This window comes from Scophthalmus maximus, chromosome 17 (assembly GCF_022379125.1).
Source record: "Scophthalmus maximus strain ysfricsl-2021 chromosome 17, ASM2237912v1, whole genome shotgun sequence".
Taxonomy (NCBI): domain Eukaryota; kingdom Metazoa; phylum Chordata; class Actinopteri; order Pleuronectiformes; family Scophthalmidae; genus Scophthalmus; species Scophthalmus maximus.
The window spans coordinates 698473-725493 of record NC_061531.1 but is presented as its reverse complement, the minus strand read 5'-3'; the positions used below and the strand labels follow the sequence as shown (position 1 = coordinate 725493).

At 41.8% G+C, this 27021-nt stretch overlaps 1 protein-coding gene across 2 annotated transcripts; it reads left to right on the top strand.

The window, feature by feature from the left end:
- LOC118289233 (ADP-ribosylation factor-like protein 4D) lies at nucleotides 1-3363 on the top strand. Of its 2 annotated transcripts, none has more exons than XM_035616054.2 (3): nucleotides 1-178; nucleotides 765-1509; nucleotides 2336-3363. In XM_035616054.2, the coding sequence occupies exons 2-3, from the start codon at nucleotides 1066-1068 to the stop codon at nucleotides 2498-2500; spliced, it is 609 nt and encodes a 202-aa protein (XP_035471947.1). In that variant the 5' UTR covers nucleotides 1-178; nucleotides 765-1065; the 3' UTR covers nucleotides 2501-3363. The 2 variants fall into 2 exon arrangements, with proteins under 2 accessions (XP_035471947.1, XP_035471948.1); XM_035616055.2 differs by lacking the exon at nucleotides 1-178 and adding an exon at nucleotides 405-538.
- Nucleotides 3364-27021: the final 23658 nt, after the last annotated feature.

The window sequence follows — 27021 nt, the reverse complement described above, 5'->3', positions numbered from 1 at the left end:
TCTCCTGCCTGCACTCCTCGTCCGACAACTGGCTGCGTGCACGCGGCCGCCGGCTCTCTCTCTCTCTCTCTCTCTGAAGACGATCCCTTCGGAATTACTTTGACGCTAAAACTTTTTTTATCAACCGGTCGCACGTGAATAATGTTGACTGCTGCGAGGAGCGCAGAAGTGTTGGCAGGTGAGAATAGGTTTTACTCCGGACTGCAGATTACTTTCGGTGGTGGACTTTGTTGTAGCGCGGATGGGCTCGCGACACAGAGAGAAGGTTCCTCCGCGAGAGGGACTACATACTTCTTAAAATGTCATTTTTAACTTCGCAACTTGCTGTTTTGTAGAGAAAAAAAAAGATATTCTACCATACCTTAAAAGCATTCGTTATGTTTTTGTCCTATTGGTCAGTGACCAATAAAACAGACAGGTCCGACGCCGACACTGACTCGTGCCACGGTGCAGTCCGGGCAGGACAAGGGCTCACCGGAAGTTCCCAACCCGAGCTCGTTTAAACGTTTCACCTGTTGTCTTTATGCACAATTACAATGTAAGAGTATCCAGCCCCGAATTTTATATATGACGGATATTTTTCTTCACATTTTTAAATATTGTTCTGTGCCTCACTCTCAAAAGTATTTAAAACTGTTTTTTTATTTATTAAATGAGAAATACGCAGTTTGGATTTGTCAGTGCTGCAATGAAAAGTTATGGACAGCCCAGTACTTTGTTATAAAAGCTGACTCATTCCTCCCCCTCTCCTTTTTCATCACCAGGTCCTCAGTGACTGCAGCCGACGGGCTGTCCCCTGCTACCCCCCCCACCAGCCTTTGAAGTGAGGCCAGGAGTGTGAACCACTACCCAGCCGACAAGGATTCCTCCTTGTCCCTCTTGCCACCTTCACCGCTTCTCCCCAGACACACTATTTATTTGGGCTGTCAAGGACACGGAGTCACTGAGACAAGGACCCAGGAAAACAGAGGGATTGTGCTACTTTAAAGGACCAACCTCAATAAGGCAATCGTTTGGTCCTCTAAATCCTTGAAGGGATTATTATACTGCATAGGACCGAAAAACATGGGGAATCAGTTAACAGAAATTGCCCCCAACACCCAGTTCCTCCCCAGCTTCCAGTCACTGCATGTGGTGGTGATTGGTTTGGACTCCGCCGGGAAAACCTCCCTCCTCTACAGACTCAAGTTGCGGGAGTTCGTTGAGACAATCCCCACCAAGGGGTTCAACATGGAGCGGATTAAGGTACCCATGGGAAACACCAAAAACAACAGCACCACGTTCCAGGTGTGGGACGTCGGTGGCCAGGAGAAACTGAGGCCTCTGTGGAAGTCGTACACCAGGAGGACGGACGGGCTGGTGTTTGTGGTGGACGCGGCCGAGGCGGAGCGGATGGAAGAGGCCAAGGTGGAGCTCCACAGGATCGCCCGGTCAGCGGAGAACCAGGGGGTGCCAGTACTTGTTCTAGCAAACAAACAGGACCTGGATCAAGCCATGTCGGCTTCAGAGGTAATTACGGTTACATGAGTGGTTTGATATAGTTGCATATAGAATGTTCCACCTTCTTTGATCTGAGGCTTTATATCATTTTGGTTGTCGGTCAAACAAAATAAGCGGTTTGTTTTTCCAGATGACATATTGTTTTGTAATTGAACGTTTCATTCCATGGGGTGTTATGTTGCCAAAGTGAGACCAAAGCCACAATGACACAAAAACTCACAATCTGGTTTGGCGATGAATACCATCCTATGGAGTATTAATAGCTCCTGAGTCGTACAGAGAAACCCTGCAACATAAAATAATTTTCTTTATATATTCAATATATATATGTATATATATATATATATATTTATATACATATATATATATATATATATTGATGTTTCCTAAGATATCATTATTATTTTATTGTGGCTACATATTTTACATTTAACCATAAACTTTATTTTAAATGACTATAGATAAAAAGAAAAACACAAATGCAACCAATTATATAGAACTTTTATTTAGGAAATGGATGTATTTCGATATTATCGGCCAACTGATATATCTGATGGACTGTAATATTCTATTTGATGTGATGGGGACATATGTTTGGAATTTTGTCAATCAACTTAGGGTTAGTCGTCTAAAAAAGCTTAAATTGATCAAAGTAAAAGACATTTTGTATTCGTAGTATCATCAGCATCCAGAAAAGACACACGTGGCAAATACATAGACATGAAATGCGTGTTAAACCTGCTGTGCCAAAATTTAGTTTAACTGAGTGTTTGCGTCATTGTTCTTCAGTTGTTGGGTGTCGGTTGCTGACGCACCTCTTGTCTCTGTGCTTCAGGTGGAGAAGGTGCTCGCCCTCCACGAGCTGAGCTCGTCCACACTGCACCACGCGCAGGGCTGCTCGGCACTGGATGGTCAGGGTCTTCAGTCTGGCCTCGAGAAACTCTATGAAATGATTCTGAAGAGGAAAAAGATGCTGCGACACAGCAAGAAGAAGAGATGAGGGCTGTGGATGCACTGCAATGCTGGGGATTGAGGTCTCTTCTCGGACCTTTGCTTTTCTGAGGAAATTCTCAACTGGTCACTGTGGCACTTTTTCAGCTTCAGTGGGTGAAACCAGAGGGAAGACTGAAGTTGCTCCAGAAAAGTTGCATTGTTACCAACCAATTTCCAACACTGAAGTGTGTGCCCGTTGTTAACACCTTCCCTCATCTGGACAGACCTGCTTCCTTTAGGGGTGTTTGATGCTCTTGGGCATTCCTCCCTCTCCTCTCCCCCAGCCCTTAAAGGAGCACGCTGGAGACACACACAGATCCAGAGGGAACAAACGAGAGAAAATGAGTGCAATAAATAATGAACACTTACTCCCGACATTGAAGGATATATTGCAGCACCTCTTGTACAAACTTGTAGTACCAACAGAAACCTGCTTGCCTGCCCTGAGCCCAGCTCCTGTTCCTCTCACCAAGTTTCAATGTTACATTTGACTGTAAATGTTTATGTTGCATGGCTTTCACTTAACCCACTTACCTGCTTGGGAATAGTGAGCAACACTTTTGTTGATCAAAAGAAGACTTGTAATTATTCCGGGTTTGGGCACGGTGTTCAGTGAGGTTTGCCAGCGCGACTCCGATGATGTGCCACCAGTGAGATGAACAATGACGGACATGCTGCAGCTGCCGATTCCTGCAATGCACGTTTAGATAGTTTCTTACGCTTCACCAAAGTATTTTGCTTGTCACAGTTCGGTGGGTTTCTGGGTTGAAAGAATGGTTGGGTTGGTAAGTTCAAACAAGAAATAGTTTTAGATTCGTGTATATATTGTTTTGAGAAATGTGAAGAAAAATGAATAAATTATTGAGCAACTTTGGCATTATTCTGTGTAAACTTTTATCTTCATAGTGAAGTGTCATATTCACCACACACCGACTTGAGAGGGTGAAAAACTAACTGAGGCTAAAGCTAAACGATCTCCACCCAGATGAGCACTTTAGCTCCGTATTATTTGCATCAGTGTTAACAGGAAGCAGGTTGTCTACTCTGCAGTTGGTTGCTAAGCTACAGAAAATACTACACACGATGAACGGCAATTGTGATTAAAAAAAGAATGTGGAACTGTTACTCTCCGATGGCAACACTTTGCATTCATGGCGTGTATGTTTCCAAAAATCTTTAATGCTACCCCAGCATTTTAAAACTCAAAAGTATGATGTTTCAGAACCATATTTTTCCATATCCATATCTGGCCCTCATTTGCTAAGAATATGTGAGTACACTAACGTCCAATAGATGCAATGATCCTTCCAGCGTTGGAACTTATCTTACAAAAGGAAAAACACAGTTTTTGTTTTTATTCACATCACGATGAGTAGTCGGCAACAGGCTGCCCGGAGACCAAAACTGACCTGGCAGTAAACAATATCTGGCTCTAATTTTGATGATTTTTTGTTTTGTTTTACTTCTAAATATTCAGACTGCTACAAACATTCATATGTGGTGATCTCTGTCATGGCAGCTACATTCATAGATCACTTCCTCTTTAGGACATTAGTTTTTTGCCCTAAAACTTTATTTGGAGCTGAATTACAGAGCTTTTAATCTGACTGGATGTCTACCGCTTATCTACAGATGAGACACTCAGGCTTAGTAGTGATGAAACCAAGTAGGATAAACACATTTTCTCTTTTATTCTTTGAATGCCCTGTTTTTACTGTTATCTTTCCCCTCCAGACATTTTGATACGGACATTTTCTCTTGCCTAGTAATCTTGACGTGAATGTTAAGCTTCACTCTAACAACGGCCATGTAATTATTCAGAAGTATTATCCTCAAATAAGTAAAGTTAAAACAGAGATAGGTAAGGGTTTCATGACTCTAATGGACCTCTCCATTGCCTCATTGAGTTATTGTTATTTATTTATTCTCTGTGTGACCTGCGTTGTGTGGACAAGCTCAGTATCACACCCAACACGGATCTCCCGACTTTGGGCATGGCGGGTGTGCTAGCAAGAAGACTAAAAGCCATGTGTGCTGGGTATGTTGCATGTCTCTTACTCCATGCACAGCACTAACCATGGGTTACCCATAGCTGCATCCCCCCAAGCATGTGTGCCTTGAGTGCACAAGCCAGATTATGTGTCACCACCATTGTAGACCTGCTCCTTAATGCTGCGTATTCTGTAACAGTCTGTCACAGCATTCCAGGTGCATTAAAAAAAAAAATCTTGAATTAGCCTTTTTTTGTTTATGTTATGTGCCCCCAACTACTGGTTTAGAAAAAAATGGCCCATGGACAAGCTTGGTCCATGAGCCGTGGACCAATTTACAACTTACTAAGAGCCCCACCTCTCATAGCTGCAGTGCACCAGGCCTGAAAAACGACATAATACATAAGTGACACAACTTCCACTTTGGTGGCGGTAAAGAGGGCAACACAGAGGGCTCCTTGATGACAGTGCGTTCCATTATAACTCGGAACCTGGAATTTGGGGATGGAGATTTTTTTCAAACCTTGGCCACTGGAATAGGAAGTCAGTCCTTTACAATACTATGCTGTAGGTGTTCAATATAGCATTTGAGTGACATTTGTTATCAACTGCAGCGAGAAGCTGTTTAAGGAAATGACTGAGCCTTTTTCAATTGAATAAACTGCATCTTATTGTACTGGGTTGTTTTCAACAGGAAACAACAGACTCGGGTGGGGTAGCCAGAAAGACCTCAGAGGCCGGACCAACCTCGCAGCCCACAAACCTCCACAATTACGTAATTACACGTGCCTCTCAAACTGAAACGTCAAGGTCGTGAACTGTGCGTTGTTTCTTGTTGATGATTGGTTCACTCTTCTGTGGGATCCCTAACCCTATTATTTTCTTTTTCTGTCTCCCTCCTAAATTCACCACCAAGCAGATAACCAATGTAGACTATTTATAAAGTTACTGGAACCCTGCACTGTGCTGTAAAACTAAAAAGGTCAACAGAATAGTATGATATAGTAGTGAGAACTAACAAACTTTTAAGACTTATCAAACTACTAACGTTAACTCATATGACTCCCTGTAAAAAAAATGCCTTGTGTAGATGAATGAGAGAAATTGTTCAGATTCAATGTTAGTAAGAAGGATATTCTTCCTCTTTAAGCAGAAACAGTTTGGTCATTAGTGGTAGGACTTTGAACAGTTTGAGCTGAACATTGCATCTGTTCAGAGGGAGAAACCACACAAGCTTGGAAGAGGTGGCCACATTAGTGCAAACTGAAATAGCTGGTTGTGGACAAATGCGAGGATATCACTGGTTAAACCATACACCCCTAGGATGTAACACATCCTGCTATACAGTCACTCAATCCTCCGACCAGGAGTTAACTTGATTCTTGATATTTCAACTTCACCCTAAACATTTCGACAAATCTTCCTCCACTCATGTTTTTTCTTATGCCTGACCCTAATCGTACAGAAGAGTATTCTGTACCATTCTTTAGTCTTACCAGGAATCCTTCATTTTAAGTTATTATCTCACTAGGACAAAATATTTATTGTATTAACATAAGACAGCAAACGACATTCGTCAACACTGTGAATTTAACTCTTAAAGAAACATATCGGCGAACTCTGAGAGCTTTGGAAAGATATGTTGACGTTGCCTAGCTGTACTGGTGGTCCTCTGTGGATCAACTAGGTTTCATGTCAGTGTCCCCAGGCTATAGTCTCATCACAAGGTCTCCCACACACATCGCTAATATTTTTATCCATCTATCCTTCTGTGCCTCATCTCACTCCCCCCTCGCTCTGCCATATAACAGTATTGAGTTCTCAGGCTCATGTTACTAACTGTTTGAGGTGGTTGTGCCCTGCAGAGTCATAGTAATAGATCAGCTTTCATGACGTCAGGAGCAATTCACCTTTGTATTGCTGATAGCAGGGATATTCATTGTAGCCACCAGATTTATTCCTATTTAACATGCTTATTTTATCTGCTGTGATAGTCAGGTGAATGTAACAATATCTATCTATCTATCTATCTATCTATCTATCTCTCTGTCTGTCTAGCAGCCAGTTTATGAACAGCTCATTTTGAATGCACAAGAAAATCATACGTGCATTTGGTCACAATGGAACAGGAAGTGTGTGTGTGAGCAGGGATGGATGTTGTCGGACCACCTGCTTTCTTTGTGCGCAGTGTTTGTTATTGGCGCTCAGAGTACAAAGAATCAAACAGAAGAGATTTTGGCTTTTCATGAATATTTGAAGGAGAAATGAAAGCAAGGCTGTGGGCAAGGTAGACTTCAAACAAACTGTACACATGCGCTCACACACTCAAACACCTACACACAAAAGAAATCAATACTGCTATATTATCAAAATTAAACATCTCTTATGTGGAGTTGTTAAGTTAATAAGATATCACGTACATTTGAGCTTGATACTACGTATTAATTAATAAGTTCTATTTTTAAAAAACTTTAAAAAGGATGATGATGGAAATTTGTTTAAGACCAACAGTTCCTACTTTCTGTGGCCCTAAATAACTTCAAATGTAAATATGGGATAAGAGATGAGAACCGAACCCTAGACTTTGGCATTAAGTGCTTTAGTAACTAATATTCATACCTACAATATGTGCTTCATTTTCATCCTGGAACTAACCAAATGTTCACGTGACACTGGTTGACCTGGGGCCACCTACACTTTGGTCACAACTTGATACTCACTAGAGAATAGAAAGTGTATTTTGCACTGCTGAAAATATTCCTAAATAAATGCACTACTTCCTCCTGTTTGAGTTACGTTTGCTGAAAAATGACAAAAAGAACTTTTGTTTACCCAAAAAACATTTTTGGATTTTGTGAATTTAATGAAAGAAAGGCGCCAGGTGTTCCTGCTGTAAACCAGTTCAAGCTTTAAAAACATACAATTTCACCGTCAATTTAACAGATTCCCCCCTAAAACAGCAAGTAAAAGTTCAAACTATGGTTTCCAAGATGAAAAGTTGCTTTGTCCAAACTACTTTAAAGACTTGCATTTTCATTTGGAACCAATGGACCTGGGTCTAAGTGCCACTGGCAGATCAGGCAGGTCAGAAGGTTTCAAGAGACAAACGTGTTGTTGGTTTAGGTCTGTTCATTGGATTAATTTCTTTACAATAAGAAAACTATGAAATAACACAAGCCCTTCCATTACAATTCTTGTGAAATCAACAAAAAGCTCAAAAGTATACACACAACCATTTCTTGTGGCAGACTAACCCGTGGAGCTGTTGTTATAGAACTTTCTATTAGCCACCATTCTAAGCTACTGATAGCTTTACCAATAGGCCATCCATCCAGTCCCAGAGCTGTAGATACTGAAGGTTAGGTCACTGCCCAACCCCCACATCCCAGTGATACCATATGCTAAGACCTGCAGTCATTGTTCCTGTTCCCTCAACACATCTGAATGCCCTTATGTAAAATGTGACACCAGTCAAGGGCCTCATTTCAAATGAAACCCAGCAGTCAATTGAAAGCCAGATCTCTAATAATGGTCCCCAAATACAGGAAACAACAACAGTGGAAAAACATCCTGAGGCCTGTGGTATAAAGCAGGATTTGTGGTCAGTGAGATAAGTGCATCTGAGGGCATGCACACATCTGAGAATCACAGTTAGGAGTTGAAAATATTTTAAGCTCTGTTAACGTATATGCATTCACGCAATTGGTGATTTTTTTTTTGCCAGCTGTCCTCCCTGCATTTTCAGCTGAAACTGTTCATATAAGTGCAATAACATAATACGGCAAAGCCTAGTTACAGGTTGGCAGCTTTGAAAAATTAATTCAGCACTTTTGAAATAAATACAAGAGGTTTAAAGGCAAGTGAGTCATTACAGTACTACATTAGCATTTCTTTATCGTTCCAGAACATTTTTCTTTGAGGCAGAGGTTGTAGGTAAATCTCCACCACCTATCAGCCACTGTTCTAGACCAACAAATCATAGAGACAAATGTGCTTTCTTTAATTAAATTTTTATTTAACTAACATAATCTTTCTGAACAAGGGATGTACAACAAGTAAAACATTTAAAATCACACAAACAGTTTAGGAGAGGATACTGGGGATATTTACATTCTGCCGTGATATGGCACTGGCCACTCCTAAAGTCCTGTATTGTGTTCCAGACTTCCTGAAACATTGTACAAGAGCACATCTTATGTCTGAAAGAGTGAAGTAGAGGGATGCTTGTAATTTCTCCTATCACTGTTTGTGATTGGTATCAATGTGAAAAAGCTGGCTAGCTTGACATTGACATTGATCTACTGCTTTTTGGAGGTCACGACCAAAAGTGATCTTATTGAATGTTGCTGTTGCATGAGAATACTGTGGGTGTGTATAACTATAGGTCAAACTTCAATATGGTTCTCTTAATAGTGTGAAATGTGGAGCTCCAGGTTCTGTTCTCACACAATGATTGTGGAGTCTGATTGCAACCACACTTGTTCACAGTAAATCAAAATAGATCTAATTCAAACTTAAATTGGTGTCATTTCATAAGATTCTTAAATAGAGAAGTTGTGCATGTGGTCTTATTCTTAGAATAAGAAAAACATCCTGTTCCTCTGCTGGGATTTCATGCAAACCATTGTTGTGGCTTGTTACTGGTGAAATGTGGCTTGTTACTTGCTCAATATTAGCTGTAATATCTCATTACGATAAAGTTAGAAATATTTTTACTTACTTTTAAATTCGATATTCGATAATTTTACATTTTTAGGCAAAAAAAAGAGGTATATTTTCCAGACACAAGGCTTTTTTAATTCCTTTTTGCAGTTTGGAAGTTGGTCTGTCAACTGCAATGGACAGTCTGAGTGTTCAGCTGTAATATAAAGTGTTACAAAGGAAATATGACTGCCATATTTTTATCATCCTTCGAGGGCCAAATCAGACTATCCTCTCTAATGTAATAGCTGGATCTGCTTCTCTTTGGCAAGGCGTCTGATGTTGGATGGTAGTGATGATGATGCTACTCACTGCTGATTTCAGCCTTAACAACTTGATGAAACCGATCCTCTGGTTTGGTAGAGTAACACATTGCAAAGTCAGTAATTCCTCCCATGTAAACATTCGGCAGTGAACCTCTGCTGCAGCAACAAGGCTCCATTAAAATCCTCCTTCCGCTTTTTAAAAGCTTGCTCAGGAAGCTACATCCTGGTTACCTCGCCTCCACCAATGAGCATTTAGTTTATCAAAGACTCACATGCAGCTACACTGCTCTAGTGTATGAGGTGAACTGTAAAGAATGTATCCACACAACCGATGCACACTGGCTTTGATATCGTTTTCTTTTATTGCTTGAAAATGTATTCCTGTTATGATATTTATTTGGTTATATATTTATTTATGTTTTTGTGTATTTATGATTTATCCTACACGCTGAATGACGTGGTGTTGAATTTATTGTCTGTCTTGGCTCACAGCAGACCATTTGTTTTGAAGACATTTTTAACCTCCCCCCGCCTCCATTGGTCTTTAAGTCAGTGGTCAAACCCTCCCGTGCCCAGTTACTGCTCAGTCAATCCAATTATCCTGATTGGGGCCTCCCTCCTGCTGCCATTCAGCTGCTGGAGCTGAAGTAGCCGGATTAGTGAGTCAGCAGAATGGACAGGAAAACCCTCCTCATCCTTTAGCCAGCGAGAGCCCTGTCATCCTGTTCCATCGTGCCATCAAATCTTATTTTTCTGGTGCTGTGTTCATCAGACTGTTGGATATTTTTGTCTCTTCTTGGTCTGCTTCTTTTCACCTTGTGCTTTTTTTCTGCTGCACTCGGCACCTTTCTGTCTCTTTCCTCCAGCAGTTGTTCTCACCTTTGGTCTTTCATCTGTCAATGCTTAAATTTTTCTCTCACACCGTGGAGTCTGGCCTCGTCTGCTTCTGTGGTTATCTGTTTCTGTTTTAGCTTAATTTACCTGTCTCTCGCTCTCTGGCTCATCCACACTATTACGTTTTCATATTCAACCAGCACTTTAAAAGGAAAACGATCTTCTTCCAGACGAGCGTTTTAGCTCCGTATCAAGTCATCTCTGTCCATATAAACATATGAGCACATATAAGCACATTGCACACGACCATTCACATACACTGGTCAAGAGTGCGGGTGTAAACAGGAAGCAGATTGTATACTCTGCAGTTTGTTACTTAGTTACAGAAAATACGAGGAACAGAAATGGTGAAAAGTAAGAGCAGTGATTTATTTAGCGACGAAGAGGTGGAACTGTTACTGACAGAAAGTGTTAGCAACGTTTTGCATTCGCCGCTGGTAGTTGATAGACTGATAACAACCAATCAGGGAGTGATTTGCATGATAGTTTCCAAAAGTCTCTGATCCATGGGCTTGAAAAATGGCGGGTACACCAGGTGTAAACAAAGCAAAAGTTATGTGTTTTTAAAAAAAGGTATTAGGTAGGATGTAGCCTCTGTCTCAGTGAGTGTCATCACATGGCATCCACACTGAATGGCAAGAATGGAAAATATAGAAGAAAATTCATGTAGGTGTTTATTTTTTTTATCTGGTTTTCGGATGACATGAGGGAGGAGAATTTCCAACTTCAAAAAGAGCAAATTGTCTTTTTCAACATGTTCAAACAAAAACTTTACTCTAATTCAAATGTCTATTTTATTTTATTTTGTTTGTATGGCACAAAATCATAACATACATTATCCCAAGGCACTCTGCATAGTGGTCAAGACCTCACAATATTACACGCAACAGTTCCCACAATGAGCAAGCACTTGGCGACTGGGGAGGAGATAAAACTCCCTTTTAACAGGAAGAAATCTCTTACAGAACCAGATGGCCATCTTCCTCAACCAGTTTGGGTTGAAAGGGCAGAAATGGGGGAAAGAGGGGGAGAGAGAAGAGAGACAGTGCTTAGCAATGGTGAAATGTAACTTAATGTTTGTGCCATTCCTTTATTGGTGTAGTTAAGAGAGCTACAACTGGGAATTCAGAAAATCTGTCCCCAAAATAAAAATAAAAAGTTTCAATAGAATATAAGAAATAAAGACGCTTGTAGCTCCATCAGCCGAGCATCTCCAACTCTTTTAGATAATATTTTCAAAGTGAATTTATCAATCAACAAACACGCTCCCTGTACATTTCACTTATTCCTTTTTATGTGTACTAAAAGAAGAGACTCCAGCCCAGAGCCCTGCAAACAAGTCAGATTTCATTCACCAGGGAAAACCCGTCTACCATTATTTGTGGTCTGAGGCTACATCTTCCTCTAGAATTACTACAATCAAGATGTCAGCAGGCTTCACTGCACACATGAACAGGACCAAACCCATCCACGTGTCCAGCTCGGCTTCTGCCTGAGGACTCTCCATTCTGCTCCCACCGAAGCTGAGATGCATTCTCCTAAGCACAGTCCATATGAAGAGAATAGTTTACTTTTGTTGCTGCTCTCAGTCAGTTTCCCTGCAGGCCATGTGTCTGTCCTCAGAGGTGCACAGTGATTGGAGAAATCTTTGTGGGTTTTGATGGATATCTACGTGTCCTTCAGTCAGGCCTTGATGGCTGAAGGGAGGCTCCGGCTTCATGCAACATTTCAGATGACACATGGCGACTAAAATAAAACTGAGTGCACCAAGGATAGTTTGTTATCAGTCTCCGCCAAGTCAAACCTCCATTCTCTAGACCGAGACAACACTGTCAGGATAGGAACTGCTGTGAACTGGATGCATTGTGTGGGGTTCCTGATGTAAAATGTCACAATGTGCTTTCTCGTTTCACCATAAACACCAGGTTAGTTTATTGGACGCTGACGTGTTGTATGGCAGCTGTCGATTCAAAAGCCAGACAGACTTTATCCCACTCAGTGTGATATCCTCTAAACTCATTTGCATGCAGGGAGGATTATGGGTATTTGCTGGTTTTTATCTCTGTTTGACCAGATGACTAGTGATATTTTCACTCTCTGACAAGGGACCACAATTGAGCTGCATTATGAGCTGTAATGAATGGAGTTACTTTATTAGTAAGAACAACTTTTGGTTGACAAATTAGACAGATAGATGTAAGATGTCACAAACTGAGCTCATGATTTGATTTCAGCACCACATGTAGACATCCCTTAGACATTTTCGTGTGTGTTTAAGTGTGTTGTGTAAGTGTCGTTGTGTGTGTAAGTGTGACAAAAGGAATGTACAAGATACAACAAACTGTGTACACACCCCTGCGCAACATCAATGAAATGTGAACTGATTCTAAACTGTGGCATAGTACATTAATAAAGGCCGAAGAGTTAACAATAATATAATCGTTGTATAATTATACATGGGAATGTAGTGTAGGGCTGACTCGTGTTGATTGACCGGTTAGAAAAGAAAACAGGGTTATTTCAGGGAAGGACCTCAGTGTTACAGGCCGGTATGTCAAGGATTTCAGCTATGTGCCACTCTGACACACATGAAGATACTAATCATACCAGAGGCCAGCTGGGAGGCATCTATAGCAGCTTATCTTACAAGGCCATGCACACAATGTTTGGTATCTTTGCTTTATTTTCTCATTTACTACAGCCCCATGTGTTTAAATCACATGGGGCTGTTGCAAAGCCACATCTGCTGCATTTTAAGTTTTTTATAGATTGTTGTTATGTTAAACTCAATCTTTTCTTTGGGCTACAGTTTATTCCAAAGTGCTGGATCATGTGCCTGCCCCCCTCTCAGGAACTATGTTGTTAAAATATTTCTCCAGTGGTTTATTTTTGCACTTTCAAAAAAATCAAAGAAGAAAAATGAAGCAGCAATGGTGGAAACGTGAGATAACCCCATTTTACTAAGGGTTATTCCCCACACGCACACATTACAGGTGTAAAATTGGAGGAATTGCCCTTTGAGACAGAAGCTAATTATGTGGCTGTGTCAAAAGTCATATAAGAGCATCACTTCACTGTCAGGAAGTCACTGCGTTTGGTCTAGACACAATTCCCAGGAAATAACCACAACATGCCATTGTTTGTGTATGATTAGACAAACATGTGATTTCATGTTAATTACGGAGCTTTAGGTTTGTCGGTAGATGGATCCTGTTACCTTTGAACAGAACAAGTGGCATCCTATCCTAACCCATTGGTTTATGAGCTGTCATTTTCAAGCTGCAAGTTTAGGATTTTGACCAGCACTATCTTTGCTTTATGAAACCAGAAGTTACCATATTTGGTGGAGTGGGGGTGGGCCTGATTGGGAGCTCATCCAATGCACGTCCAAATATACCTGCAACCTTCACCTATTGTGTACAATCTATACAAGCTGTCAATGGCACAGTATCCATGCCCCAATGCATACCATGCATCATTTATTTTACTCTAAATGGACCATCATTTTGTCAAAAATAGGAACATCCCACTATCACGAAGACTTGAATCTAGAGTGTGAGACCACAAACTCCTCAGGAAAATGTTTACTGATGTTATAAATCCAGTGAAAATTAGAGCCAATTTCTCATAGACCACAGAAATTGACTTCTTTTTGCAATCAGTAGAGTTGCCCTCTGCTGGTCATCCCAAAGAAAACAGGTTTTAGGCACTTCCGCATTGGCTTCACTTTCCGGAAATGGTGACTAAATTTATTTTTATACATACAGTCTATATATCACAGCCGGACAGGCGCCTCCCACTGTTTCAAGTCTTTGTGCTAAGCTAAGCTAACTGGCTGCAGCCCTATAATTATCTGAGATACGGGAGCAGTGTTTAAATATCTCACTGAACTCTCAGCAAGACAGCAAATAATAAAAAATCCTCTGAATTGTAGATCCACTTCAAGTGATGTGATTCATCCATTCTTAAACTCTATTGGGCCCAGAGGCAACAAAGACCTTTTTGAATCTCTGAAGGAAAGAGCAATCCAGCATCAGAAAAACAAGTTGCCTCTGTCGACAAAACAATTTGTAAGTTAAAACTCCTCTTTATTACATTCCAATAAGCCAGTGTCACGGCACGCAATACCTGAAGATCCGGTTGATTCACGTTACTCGTGTAACTTTGAGCTGGTACGGCAGCTCTACCCTCCTCTGCGGTTCAACTCGTTCTCTTTTGTCTTTCACTCCACAGAGCTACACACAATTGGAACGCCAAAGCAGAAAGATCAGCTGGACTGACGTCAAAGGGTTGTTCCACCACCCCACCCACCTGTCAAATGAATACAGGTGTACACTGGTATCCCTCCAGGCATGAGAGCAGAACACACACTACAGATCAGTGTGCCTGTAGTTTCAGTGAGGATTCAGGTTGGGCTGACTGACCTGTTTGAAGGCAGTTCATAATTAAACAAGGTGTTGAGTGTAAATATTTATGGTCATGGTTACATTGAATTTAGGTACCAACATGGAGGAATTCCATTTGGAACGTGCCCCTTAATCACTAATAAGCTAATTTCCCCTATAAAATATGACTGGATCAGTTAAGTCACTTAAAACATATTATGAAACATTAGTGCATGCATGTGTCCATTGATCACATGTTTTTTTAAACAATATGTTTATTAAAATTTACACATGTGTACAGTGTACAGTTCCAAACTTACAGAAGTGTACTTCGACCACTCAAGTCTACACTGAGGGACAGGTGATAGAAACAAAAATTACAACAGATAAACAGGAACAGCAAAAATAAGTCAAAAGAAAGAAAGGAGAAAAAAAACTCATTTCATACGTACATTCCAAAAATTATGTAACAATTACTGCCTAATCAATTTAATTTAAGGTAATTTCATCATTTTATAGTTTGAACTCACATTAGCCAAATTACGAGGTTTACATTAATCAGCACTCAATCCTCCTCTTCATCTGCTAGCTTTTGAAGAATTTCACTATTATATTATATTATACATTAAATTTAGCTGGTGTGGTTTTGCTCATTTTCCATTTATACTGTTACAGTCTTAATCTTGTGTTGACTGATGAGCCTTTGTTGAGTCTTCTGAGGAGATCTCTTGCAGGTCTTTACTCCACAGCTTTTGTTTACAATCCGAGTTTTCTGGTGAATTAGACAATAATAAATCATACAGCTCAGAAATAGCACTGTCCTTAGACATTAATGTCTTATTTTTAAAGACAAAAGAAACATCTTGGCATTAAAAAAAGGTAAAGAAGCAAAACTGCATTTTTCTGCATTCTTACCGTCCTCTGTGTTTGTACTTTATATCCTATTTTATTATGTGCCATGATAAACAATCTATTTATTCTTGGAAGATCACCCCACATTTTACAGGGAACTTGAATACCTTCATTCTCCTTAGCATGTATGTTGGTTGTGTGTGTGGCCAGGACTAATCTGTTCTAAGTAGAATTAGCTCAGGCTACACCTACTCTAATACGCCAGGCCAAGACTTTTGGAAACACTGCTGGCCCAGTTTTAGTCCGAAAACTCTGAGGCTGTGTTCTGGACAGGAAAAAACAGTGATTTGGCGAAATTACGATGTAGTCACCCACATTTGCTTAACCAAGCAATCTGCCTCCTGTTTATTCCAGCACGCATATGACCAGTGAACACATATGTGTTTTCAGATGTGTTATTGTGACAGAGGTTATTTCTTAAACGGTGCTAAAATACTTGTCTGGACATCAAGATCATTTTCAATTTAACATAAAGACATAGTAGTGTGGATGCCGTATTGTATAGAAACCCATTTCTGTCAGGAAAACAAAAAGAAAAGATTTGTAGTTGTATTTCATTCTTTTTCCTCATTTATTTAACCACAGTCATATGCAGCAAGATAGTACTTGAGAAACATGAGTGAACATTCACTATATAAAACATTTGAATTCATGATGATACTTGTATGACTGACATGAAGCCAAACAATCTCCCAAGCCCAGGGTGATTGAAGGAACAAAATATAAACACTGCTGGTTGCTCAAAATGTACCATATACCATATGTACCACATACCAGGTCACATGATTATTTATCATATCCGACTTATCGAATACAATGTTAAAGGTCCCATATTGTATACCTGTCTGGTGTGTTATTTGAAGTTTTGATATCCTTAAGAAGATATTTATATATATATTTTTAGTACCAAAAAATATCTCAATATGGTTTTATAGTCCTGTTTAAGGAGCTCTGCAAAGAAACAGGCACGGAGTGATCGGCCACTGTGAATGTGAGCTCTGTCGTGTCGCCAGTTAAGGAGTACAGAACAGCCGGCGTCTCTGCCCCAGCAGCAGCCCCACGTTGCGGGCAGCGGCCGACACCGGATACCGATGAATTTTGCAAAGGTAAAAATAATTCTGGTTCTGGTCTCTTGTATTAAAGGGATAGTTCAGTGATTTTGAAGTGGAGTTGTGTGAGTTACTTATGCATAGTTAATGTGTTACCTTATGGAGATGGTGATCAGCGATGTCATTTAACGTAGTTTGGAGGGGAAATAGAAGTAGCGTGAGTCTGACTCCCACTGTTGCAGAGGGGACCACCGGAAAACGTCTTTTTCGCTGCATTTTTAAACGTTACGTAAAAAAGAAAAATATCCGTTCAATTGTATGCTAAAGGATTTCTTTTTTTCACTGCTTTATGTAACGTGGGTTGGTGTGGGTGTGTGTTTTGTCAGCGCTGGCAGCGGTAGCTCGAGCTAGCTAGCTCCATGAGGTCACATATTAACTATGCATAAGTAATACAACCCCACTTCAAAATCACTGAACTTTCCCTTTAATATCCTTAGGAGTCCTGTCCAATAATGTAGCTTCCGGATTTTTCTAGTGTTGTTGATTGCTCAGCAACTGAATGACGGGTAAGCGCTGGGGGCAAGGCTGAAGGCAGTGACTGCGTCGCTATGACATCACAATTATATGGCGGTCCTGGGGCATCGTAAAAAAAGCAGCTGCTGAATGTAGGATGTGTGTATTTGTCTGATTATTGACCATTTTCACACTTTTACAGTACTTACAGAGCCCCTAGACCTTATTCATTATGAAAAAAAACAGGAAATCTCAATTTTGGGCCCTGTAAAGTCTTTACTTTCTTAGTCAGAACTTTTAGACACTAGGCCCAATAATGAGAGAGTAAGTAAAAACTTTGAGTTTGACTTACAAAGTCAAAGTGACATAAATCTAGACTAGGAAAATCAGTTTTCTACCATTAATTTCCTAGCCTGGTGCCAAGACGTGATCTGGGAGCTCATTTCATTTTCTCAGTCAGAATACGGTCTGGAAAGTGATTTCCCATTTCCAATGATTATCTGATGATGGGCGGGGTTTATACCATGAGAGAAGCGACTTTTGTAAACAACCAAGGCTGCTGCTGATGAATGAGCATTTGACTTAAAGGGCCCATATTATGCCCCCTTTTACACAAGTTACATTGGTTTTCAGGTGTGTGCACTACATGTCTTTGCCATTCCACGTCAAAACACCTCCTGGCTCAAGCCACACAGCACCTCCTCTTTCTGTATCAACAGCCCTGTGAGACTACGGTCGATTCCAGCACTTTCCTGCTCACTCCTCGCCCCCCTACCTTCGTGTTCCGCAAAGGTCCGCCTCGCTCCTCCCCGGGTCTGCTGCGCAACTACGGCGTTGTGCTGCAATGACAACAGTCGCACGTAACAAGGCACATACACGACGTAGGGACCCGGTAAGCCCAGCGAACACGTTCTCCATAATTACACACAGAGCACATTAGGGCAGGGCGCTAGAACGTTAAGGACATCCCGGCCGGCCGAGCCCGCCGGCAGCCGCAAGCCGCGAGCTCCGCCGGCAGCCGCGAGCCGCGAGTTCCGCCGGCAGCCGCGAGAAAATGATGGCGTAAACGGGATCTGTTTTTCCGCACTTCAAGGGGGGAGGTGCTGCTCAGGTTGGGGGCGTGGTCGCCCCAGTAGCAGGAGTCAACTTACGTCACTTGACACCCGGGCTGTGAATGGCTCGTTTACAGACCGTCTGCACGATCAACCCAAACACAAATCAACGACTCATTGTTTTCTTTTCATTCTCCGTGGGCTGGCAGACACCCCAGATAACCAAATATACGTGGAGGCAGGCTGAAAAGGTGCCTGGAGCATAATATGGCCCATTTAAAGTACCAGATATTTTAAAATTTCTTCCAAAAAAACACTCTTTCACACTTGCAGTGTGAAAGTGGCTGATTGCCGATTTTTAGCAGGGTCGACTCGCGTTTAAAAAATCCGGGTCTACAATGTAATTTTGGTGTGAAAGTGATTAAAGTGTGCACGAGACAATGAGCAAAGTAGCTGGTAAATCATAATTCCACACCACAAGATACCAGCAAGTGTCTAGAGTTAATAAAATCAACGACTCAAGTAAGATGTTTCTTTCAAATTACTCTCCCCTCATTGGGCATGTCACAGCAGCAGAAATAACTTTCTTGTACGAATAGACACATCTCTACTTTGTCAGCTCATTGGAAGAGATCAAGTGGACTCCATCTCTCTGTCCCCCTCCCCTCTCGTTGCCCTCCGGGCGAGAGGACACAGACACGCAATGATTGCATAACGCTGAGAAGAGTGCCAGGATACGGAGGGGTTGGGGGGGGGGGGGGGTTTCAGTTCAGCCAGGGCTGGAATAGAGGGCAACTGAGGAGACCCTGCCTCTGTCCTGCTCTCAACCTGCACTGTCTCTTCTGTTTGGGCTTGAAGAAGCAGTGCTGCGTGAATGCCAAATCCTTTCTACACTGAAATATTTAACAGAGTGCAGAAAAAAAATATTGACATTGGTTACATTTTTTCTGCTCCTCTCTTCAGTGTTGCTGAAGGTGATGGCTAAAGGGTTTGCAATCACAAATCCAGACTCTGTAGCTCTACAGGCAGACATATCTCAGAGAGAGAGGAATATATAGAGAGAGAAACAAAACTATAGGAGAGAGAGGGAAAGATGAAAAGAGAGGAGAGGAAGGAAAAAAGAGAGGGAGAACGAGGCACACAGTCTGAACACACTGGTGCTTGAGGGCGAAAACAAACTGAGTTAGACAGATACATTGGTTTTCTCAGAGTTTAATAATATGGTGGCAACTGAATGTTAAGGCATAAAGATGAGTTTAAAGTTTTAATTCAAACCTGCAGTGGAGTCAGCCCCTTTAGGGGCTGTAAGGAGTTCAGATGGGTTTGAAGGGGCAAGCCCATTTACAATTTTCATCCAGCTTTTTCTTGGTGGTTTTAGCCAAAACAAATTGCTCAAACAAATCCTCATTTTTTGGTAGTGATATTAATGACCCGAATTCCTCCACAGACAAAATGTTTTGTTGTTCTGTATTTGTCTGCTGTTTCATCACAGGCCACAGAGAAAAATGGTAATTTCTCGCGGTGACCGTCAGTATATTTTCAATAGCTTGTGCCATATCATTAATCTGCTTTGTGGTAAAATCTATGCTAATATGTTTTCAATTTAAAATAGCATTTTAAAACTAATACAATACTCTGTCTGCATTTTAGCTCCATATCAGTAATAATCACTGTCCATCCTGACACATAGCTCATGACCACTCAGGTACACTGGTCATGTGCATGTCAGTATGAACAGGAAGACAATTGTCTACCCTGCACTTGGTGGCCTGGTTACAGAAAATACTACGAACGAGGAACAGGAATGATGAAAAGCAAGAGCAGGGATTTCTTCTCTTGGACAGATGACAAGGTGGAACATTCCCTGAGTAAGTGTTTAACAACACTTTGCATTCAACACTGGTACCGACCTGGAAGCGAATGTGGGGGACTGCATCATCATTTCCCCAAATCTCAGTTTTTGCCTGTCCAGACTACAACGCAGCCCCGGAGTTTTCGAACTAAAACTGGGCCAGCAGCTTTTCCAGAAGACTTTGTTTTAGGGGCTATAAAACTCCAGAGTAGTGTGGACGGCAGCAACAGTGATGCCTTTTAAAACTAAAACGTGGCAGTGTGAAAGACTCCTGTGATGGTTCTTTGATACACACTGACACGTTGGAACTATTTTACTTTGTCTGGTTCCAGCAGCAACAAGGCTCCTTCACTAATTTTCTTTCTAAATGAGGCTTCAGCTTCTTAGCTATTAGCTCGCTCACCACAGAAGTTTCCTGTGTAACATTGTCTCCGTCAGAATGTGTCTTGTGAAAGCTGCTTTAAGTTTATCAAAGGGAGTTTGTCTTTACAACTCCTCTAGTTTAGCTGCATGTTTCCAGCTGTAATGACTCTGAGATTTGCCTTTTTTATCACTGCGAGCGCGTCTCTGCTCACTAGACACACTGACTCGTCTTTTACTTCAACAACAAAATTAACTTTAAATTACCTCTTTTGGCCCTATATGAATGTGAAGGAAAATATGTGGTAAATAGCAGCGCTATGTGACTTGTGCTGAAGAAAAGCCCTTGGGGTGGTGGATAGACAAAGCACTAAATATATACATATATATTAATTCTATAAATTCAGTGCAAACAAACCCAAGTAATACATAAAAATAGTTGCTGGTCTTCCCTATGAATGATCATGTTTTACTTTTCTCCCCTTACATCAGTGAGTGGAGTTGTGAGAAAGAGGGAAGAGAGGTGTACAGAAGTAAGGAGGAAGTGGGTGGGGTAGAGAAGAAGAAGTGTATTTAGTAGAATGACTAAAAGGACGGAGGGTAGTGATGAAAGAAAGGGAGAGGGAGAGGGATACCTAATTGTGTATATGGGGAGAAGATTGGTGTCAGTTTGGATGTGCGGGGCCTCCTGACTGCAGGAAAACATCCTCCCTCTCTGCAGCTTATCAGAATCTTCAGGGAGCCCCAATATGCTAATCTCTGCTGCTGGCAGAGGAGCATTTATCAGTGTCAGAATTACAGGCTAAATATAGCGTGAATGAACACAATTGACTCTCACTCGTGTAAATCTGCAGTGAATTAAAATAAAAACCTTTAGGTATTTTCTCAGGCTTCCAGAGGATCAGTCTTTTAGCTGGACAGACTGTCCTTATTAGCCTGTTTGATAACTCACCTCACTCAGAAACAAGACAAAAGCCTCTCATTATGGAAGGTACTTCATTAAATATAATATACTTTTCTTTCAAGGTATTCTTTGGTTTGGGACTAAACTTGGGGAATCTGTCCAAAACACAAGATCCAGGTACTTTTGAGGTTTGTTGTAGATCATGATCATACAATGTAGGTCCACGTGTGCTGGTCGCTATCTGGCCAAATCTATTGTCTCTGGGAGGGAGTTGAAAATTAGAGAAAGCTTTATCATTGGATGCAGAATGAATCAGTTTAACAGTTGTAACTGTTTTACAGGGAGAAAAAAAAGACAGACTTTAAGGTAAAAATCTATGATCTATGATGTTTTTTAAATTAATTTTATTGTTCACGGCAGGCTGGCAGAATTCAGCCTAAACTCGGTCGATATCACTTTCGCTGCGTGCGCTTTGGTGACAAGTGTATAGTTCTCAGCTGCGGGTAGATGTTAGCTTAACAACACGTGTGAACCGTCCGAGCATACACTGCGTGCGTGTGTTGTTCCCCCCACCTTTCCATTACCAATCAGCTCCAGAAGTGAATTGTTTGTAGATACCCTGCCGAATAATACTAGTCTGGTGAAAAGCTGTCCATGTGTTCTTGAGTTATGTTTGCACAGGCACACACAGACAGGGGTGAGAACAATACCCTGCTCGCAGCTATGCCGGCAGGCAGGGTATTGCGCAGGGAATCATGTGGCTTTGTCTGATTCTCAGTGAGAGGACATTTGGAGGTCCGTTGTAAAATATAACATTTGGACTTTGCCTCAGACAGTCTGAGCTACAATAAGTGCACAGTGAGCAGACGGGTCTGCACTGCAGTATTTCAGCTGGACTGCCTCATCTCTGTTTACCAGGTGTCTGGAAAAAGATGGTCAGAACCACACACACACACACACACACACACACGTCTGTATTTCTCATGTGGGAAACAGCTGTTGAGGCCTCATGATGTAATGATAAAAACTGTTGAGAATTAACTCTGAACTTTCTTATAGTGTGTGTGGGTGTGTGTGTGTGTGTGTGTGTGTGTGCGCTCGTGCGTCTGGCGTGCGTTTGTGTGTGGTGAGGTGGTGTAGACAGCAGGTCTGTTTGTGGATGAGTCAGACAGACCGAGCAGAACAAAACAAAAGGCTCCAGCCTGGTGGAGCTAAGAGAACACACAGATATGAAACCAAAGGGTTTATAAGTGTGTGTCAGTGTGTCTCTCATCCAGATGAATGCACCCAGTGATACATGATTTAGAATAGCAAGTATGAGATTACATATACAGTATAAAGCTGTGTATCGGTATCAGTCTGTGATCTTCAGCACTCACTGGATCAGTTCGCAGCCGAGTGTGGACCGGTTGGGATGAGAATCAGCACCTCAAAATCTGAGGCCATGGTTCTCAGCAGGAAACCGGTGGATTGTCTACTCTGGGTAGGGAATGAGCCCTTACCTCAAGTAAAGGAGTTTAAGTACCTCGGGGTCTTGTTTGCGAGTGAGGGGACAATGGAGCGTGAGATTGGCCGTAGAATTGGAGCAGCGGGGGCGGTATTGCACTGGCTTTGCCGCACCGTTGTGACAAAAAGGGAGCTGAGCCGGAAGGCAAAGCTCTCGATCTACCGTTCAATCTTTGTTCCTACCCTCACCTATGGTCATGAAGGATGGGTCGTGACCGAAAAAACGAGATCGCGAGTACAAGCGGCCGAAATGGGTTTCCTTAGAAAGGTGGCTGGGGTCTCCCTTAGAGATAGGGTGAGAAGCTCAGTCATCCGAGGAGCTCGGAGTAGAGCCGCTGCTCCTTTGCGTAGAAAGGAGCCAGTTAAGGTGGTTCGGGCATCTGGTAAGGATGCCCCCTGGGCGCCTCCCCTGGGAGGTGTTCCAGGCACGTCCAGCTGGGAAGAGACCTCGGGGTAGACCCAGGACTAGGTGGAGAGATTATATCTCCACACTGGCCTGGGAACGCCTCGGGATCCCCCAGTCAGACCTGGTTAATGTGGCCCGGGAAAGGGAAGTTTGGGGCCCCCTACTGAAGCTGCTGCCCCTGCGACCCGACCACGGATAAGCGGTTGAAGATGAGATGATGAGATGAGTATAAAGCTGTGTGTGTAGCACCAAGACCAATTTAGCCTCCTCCACATTATTTTGCATACTTGAAACACCTCTAAGAGCTCACTAGTTAAAGGGCCCATATTATGCTCCAGGCACCTTTTCAGCCTGCCTCCACGTATATTTGGTTATCTGGGGTGTCTGCCAGCCCACGGAGAATGAAAAGAAAACAATGAGTCGTTGATTCGTGGTTTGGGTTGGCCGTGCAGACGGTCTGTAAACGAGCCATTCACAGCCCGGGTGTCAAGTGACGTAAGTTGACTCCTGCTACTGGGGCAACCACGCCCCCAACCTGAGCAGCACCTCCCCCCTTGAAGTGCGGAAAAACAGATCGCATCTACGCCATAATTTTCTCCCCGCAAGCTAGACTCGCGACCGGCCGGCGGAGCTCGCGGCCGGCCAGCGTAGCTAGACTTGTGGCTACCGGCCAGCCGCGAGCTACGCAGGCCGGCCGTGCATAGTGTGTAATTATGGAGAACGTGTTCGCTGGGCCTCCCGGGTCTCTACGTCGTGTTTGTGCCTTGTCACGTGCGACTATTGTCATGGCAGCGCAACGCCGTAGTTACACAGCAGACCCGGGGAGGAGCGAGGAGGAGCGGGGCGGGGCTTTGCGGAACACAAAGGGAGGGGGGCGAGGAGTGAGCAGGACAGCGCTGGAATCGACCATAGTCTCACAGGGCTGTTTATACAGAAAGAGGAGGGTGCTGTGTGGCTTGATCCTTGAGGTGTTTTGACATGGAATGGCAAAGACATGTAGTGCACACACCTGAAAACCAATGTAACTTGTGTTAAAGGGGCATAATATGGGCCCTTTAACATTTTGTACTATTCTGGTTTTATCTGTGCACACATTTGCGACTAACTGAACTCTTTCTTGACAACAGTTGATAAAGATTTCATGACTTCCCTGAAACCCTGTTTTTAAATCTAAATCTAATCTAATCTAAATATTTTAAGATGTAAGTGTGAAGTCAATCATTTGATAGCTAACGTCACTAGCACTGGTACATTTCTTGTGATTGTTTGTAGGCTACCACTGCCTTCACATTAAAATACATGTTATATGAAGCATTATATTAACAGCAGCTTTGTTTTAGATAACTGCTAAATAATGGTGCAGAAAACAAAGCAGACAGGTTTGCATTGACAATGGCTGGTAAATACTGATAACTACATAACCTACTGCAAAGCGCATTGTCCAGTTGCCACGTGAATGTAACACATCCCATGACATTGATGCTTTATGTACAGACTAAATCAGGTGATGCTGGGTAAAATGTTCTACAACTGATAATTGAAAATTAATTTAACATGACTTTTTGATTTGGGCCATTTCCATCAGCGGACATTGAGGGGTCGGGTTTATGACCTATACTGCAGTCAGCCAACAGGGGTCAATCAAGATGTTTTGACCTCACTTTGGGAGCTGTCATGTCATCCATCTTTACAGTTTATACAGTGTATGCTCACATCTGGCAGAATCGGGTAACCCACACTTTAGTCAGATATGCTGCACAAAAGTACTGGGCTGTTAGATGCACTGTGTAACAGTTGCTTTCAAATTTCTGTTCATGACATGAATCAATCCCACATACATAGTCCTGGTCTTGTCAGTGCTCATTAGAGCACCACACATGTATTAAACTACAACTGAATATAATCCCCAGTAAAAGCACAATTTCCTCCTGTTCAAGCAATGTTGGCATGACCTCCTGTTCCTGAAAAAAAAAGACTAGAAGTTGACCTGCATTAAAACGTAATTACGTTACGTAATTAAAACACCCTCTCCATCTCCTGGCTGGTTGAACCAATGACTGTGTATAAAGATCGACAACATTACAGGTCCTGCAAGTAATAACGCCACCAGCACAAAAATGGCAGCGGCATGTATCCGGGATACTTTGGTGTGATTTTTGTACAGTTGGTGGAAATGGAGATGGGTCAGTATGTACAATATGTTCTTTGAATGTTAACTTACGTTATCCACCACAACTGTTTTCAGAGAAACACGCTGTACAGTTGCAGAATGAGGAAGTTTTGGATTTGAAGAAGTGGCAAATCACATCTTCATCTACTCAGTTCTCTGATTGGTTATCCTCTGAGGCAACAGGCTTGGTGGATTCACTGTGAATGTGAAAAAGTGACCTTGTACTGTTTAGGCTTGCCTTCTGAGGCTGTTCAAACTGTTCTTCTGCTCAGTTTTGCACTTTACAACATATCAACAGCAAACTGATAGTGCAGTTAACACTGCAGGCTCGAGCAGCTTGAGTGAATTATGTTATTCCTGAGCAGCAACAGGTGGAAGACAGGCGGTGGAGGGAGTGTGACTGGTATTCAAGGAATGTAGCATAGCTGGTGTTTTTGTCTGCATACCTCAAAGCCCTTCATCCCTCTCCACTTCACAAACTCTGGATCTCTCCCACTCTGTCTGTTTCTGCTCTATAATGAGCCTGATGTGAAGTAAAATAGTATAAATAAAGTTGTTGTTTTTTCATTCCAAATATCTGTGTTGTCAGCAAGAATATAACAAACATATTTTGAGCTCTCAAAATACAGTTTTGCTGCTGTTTTCCTGATATAAAATATGTACTCGTTGGGTAGTCTTTTCTGATCCCATCATCGCTCTAATCTACCACAGTAATTCTTTATACACGTAAATAACTAGTTAACATTCCCTCAGATTTGTCAAGTATTTTCAGACACGTGTCAGTGGAATTATTTGTTCTGAATGATTCAGAAGCACAAAATGTATGAACAGTGCCATCATTCACTGCCACTACAGGGAGTAATGTGTACTTGATGAAAATGAGGTGGAAAGTATAGAGTTTGGAATCCAGCTGGTATATGGAAACAATTAATGATCATTTATTTCAAATCACCCTCTGTACTAAGAGCACAGCCGTCAGGGGGAATTTGGGGTTCAGTGTCTTGCTCAATGACATTATCACATGTGGACTGGAGGAGTTGAGGATGCCCATGTATATCTCTGTTGAGTAAATAAAGTGGACTGACAAGTATGTGCACCGTGGAGCAGATAGTCATGTGTCACTACAGTGTGTGTGTGCTATTTACCTTTCACAAGGATGATGTAATATATGTACTCTATACACAACAGATGACATAATTGTGTATTTATGTAAAATGTACTTAAAAAAAGGAGTGTACACACACAGTCTCGTATTTGTGACCTTCTCAGGGCCACCCCTGAACTTGAAAAAAAATATGTTTTAATAATATCACTTCAGATTTAAGATTATTATTATTTAATTTTTTTTAATAACCACATATTTATTACTTTACTTGTTAGGTCCGTCTAAAAAAAGTCCTACATACCATAAATTCCTAAAACCATACTACATTGGCTTTTATGAGTTGAATCAGCTATAATTAAGTCTATTTCTGAGTAAATGGTGTTTGTCATGGCTGCGGCCCAGTAGATTTGCTAATCCATAAACATACCTTAGTATCTGTATGATCTTCATCTTCAGATGACT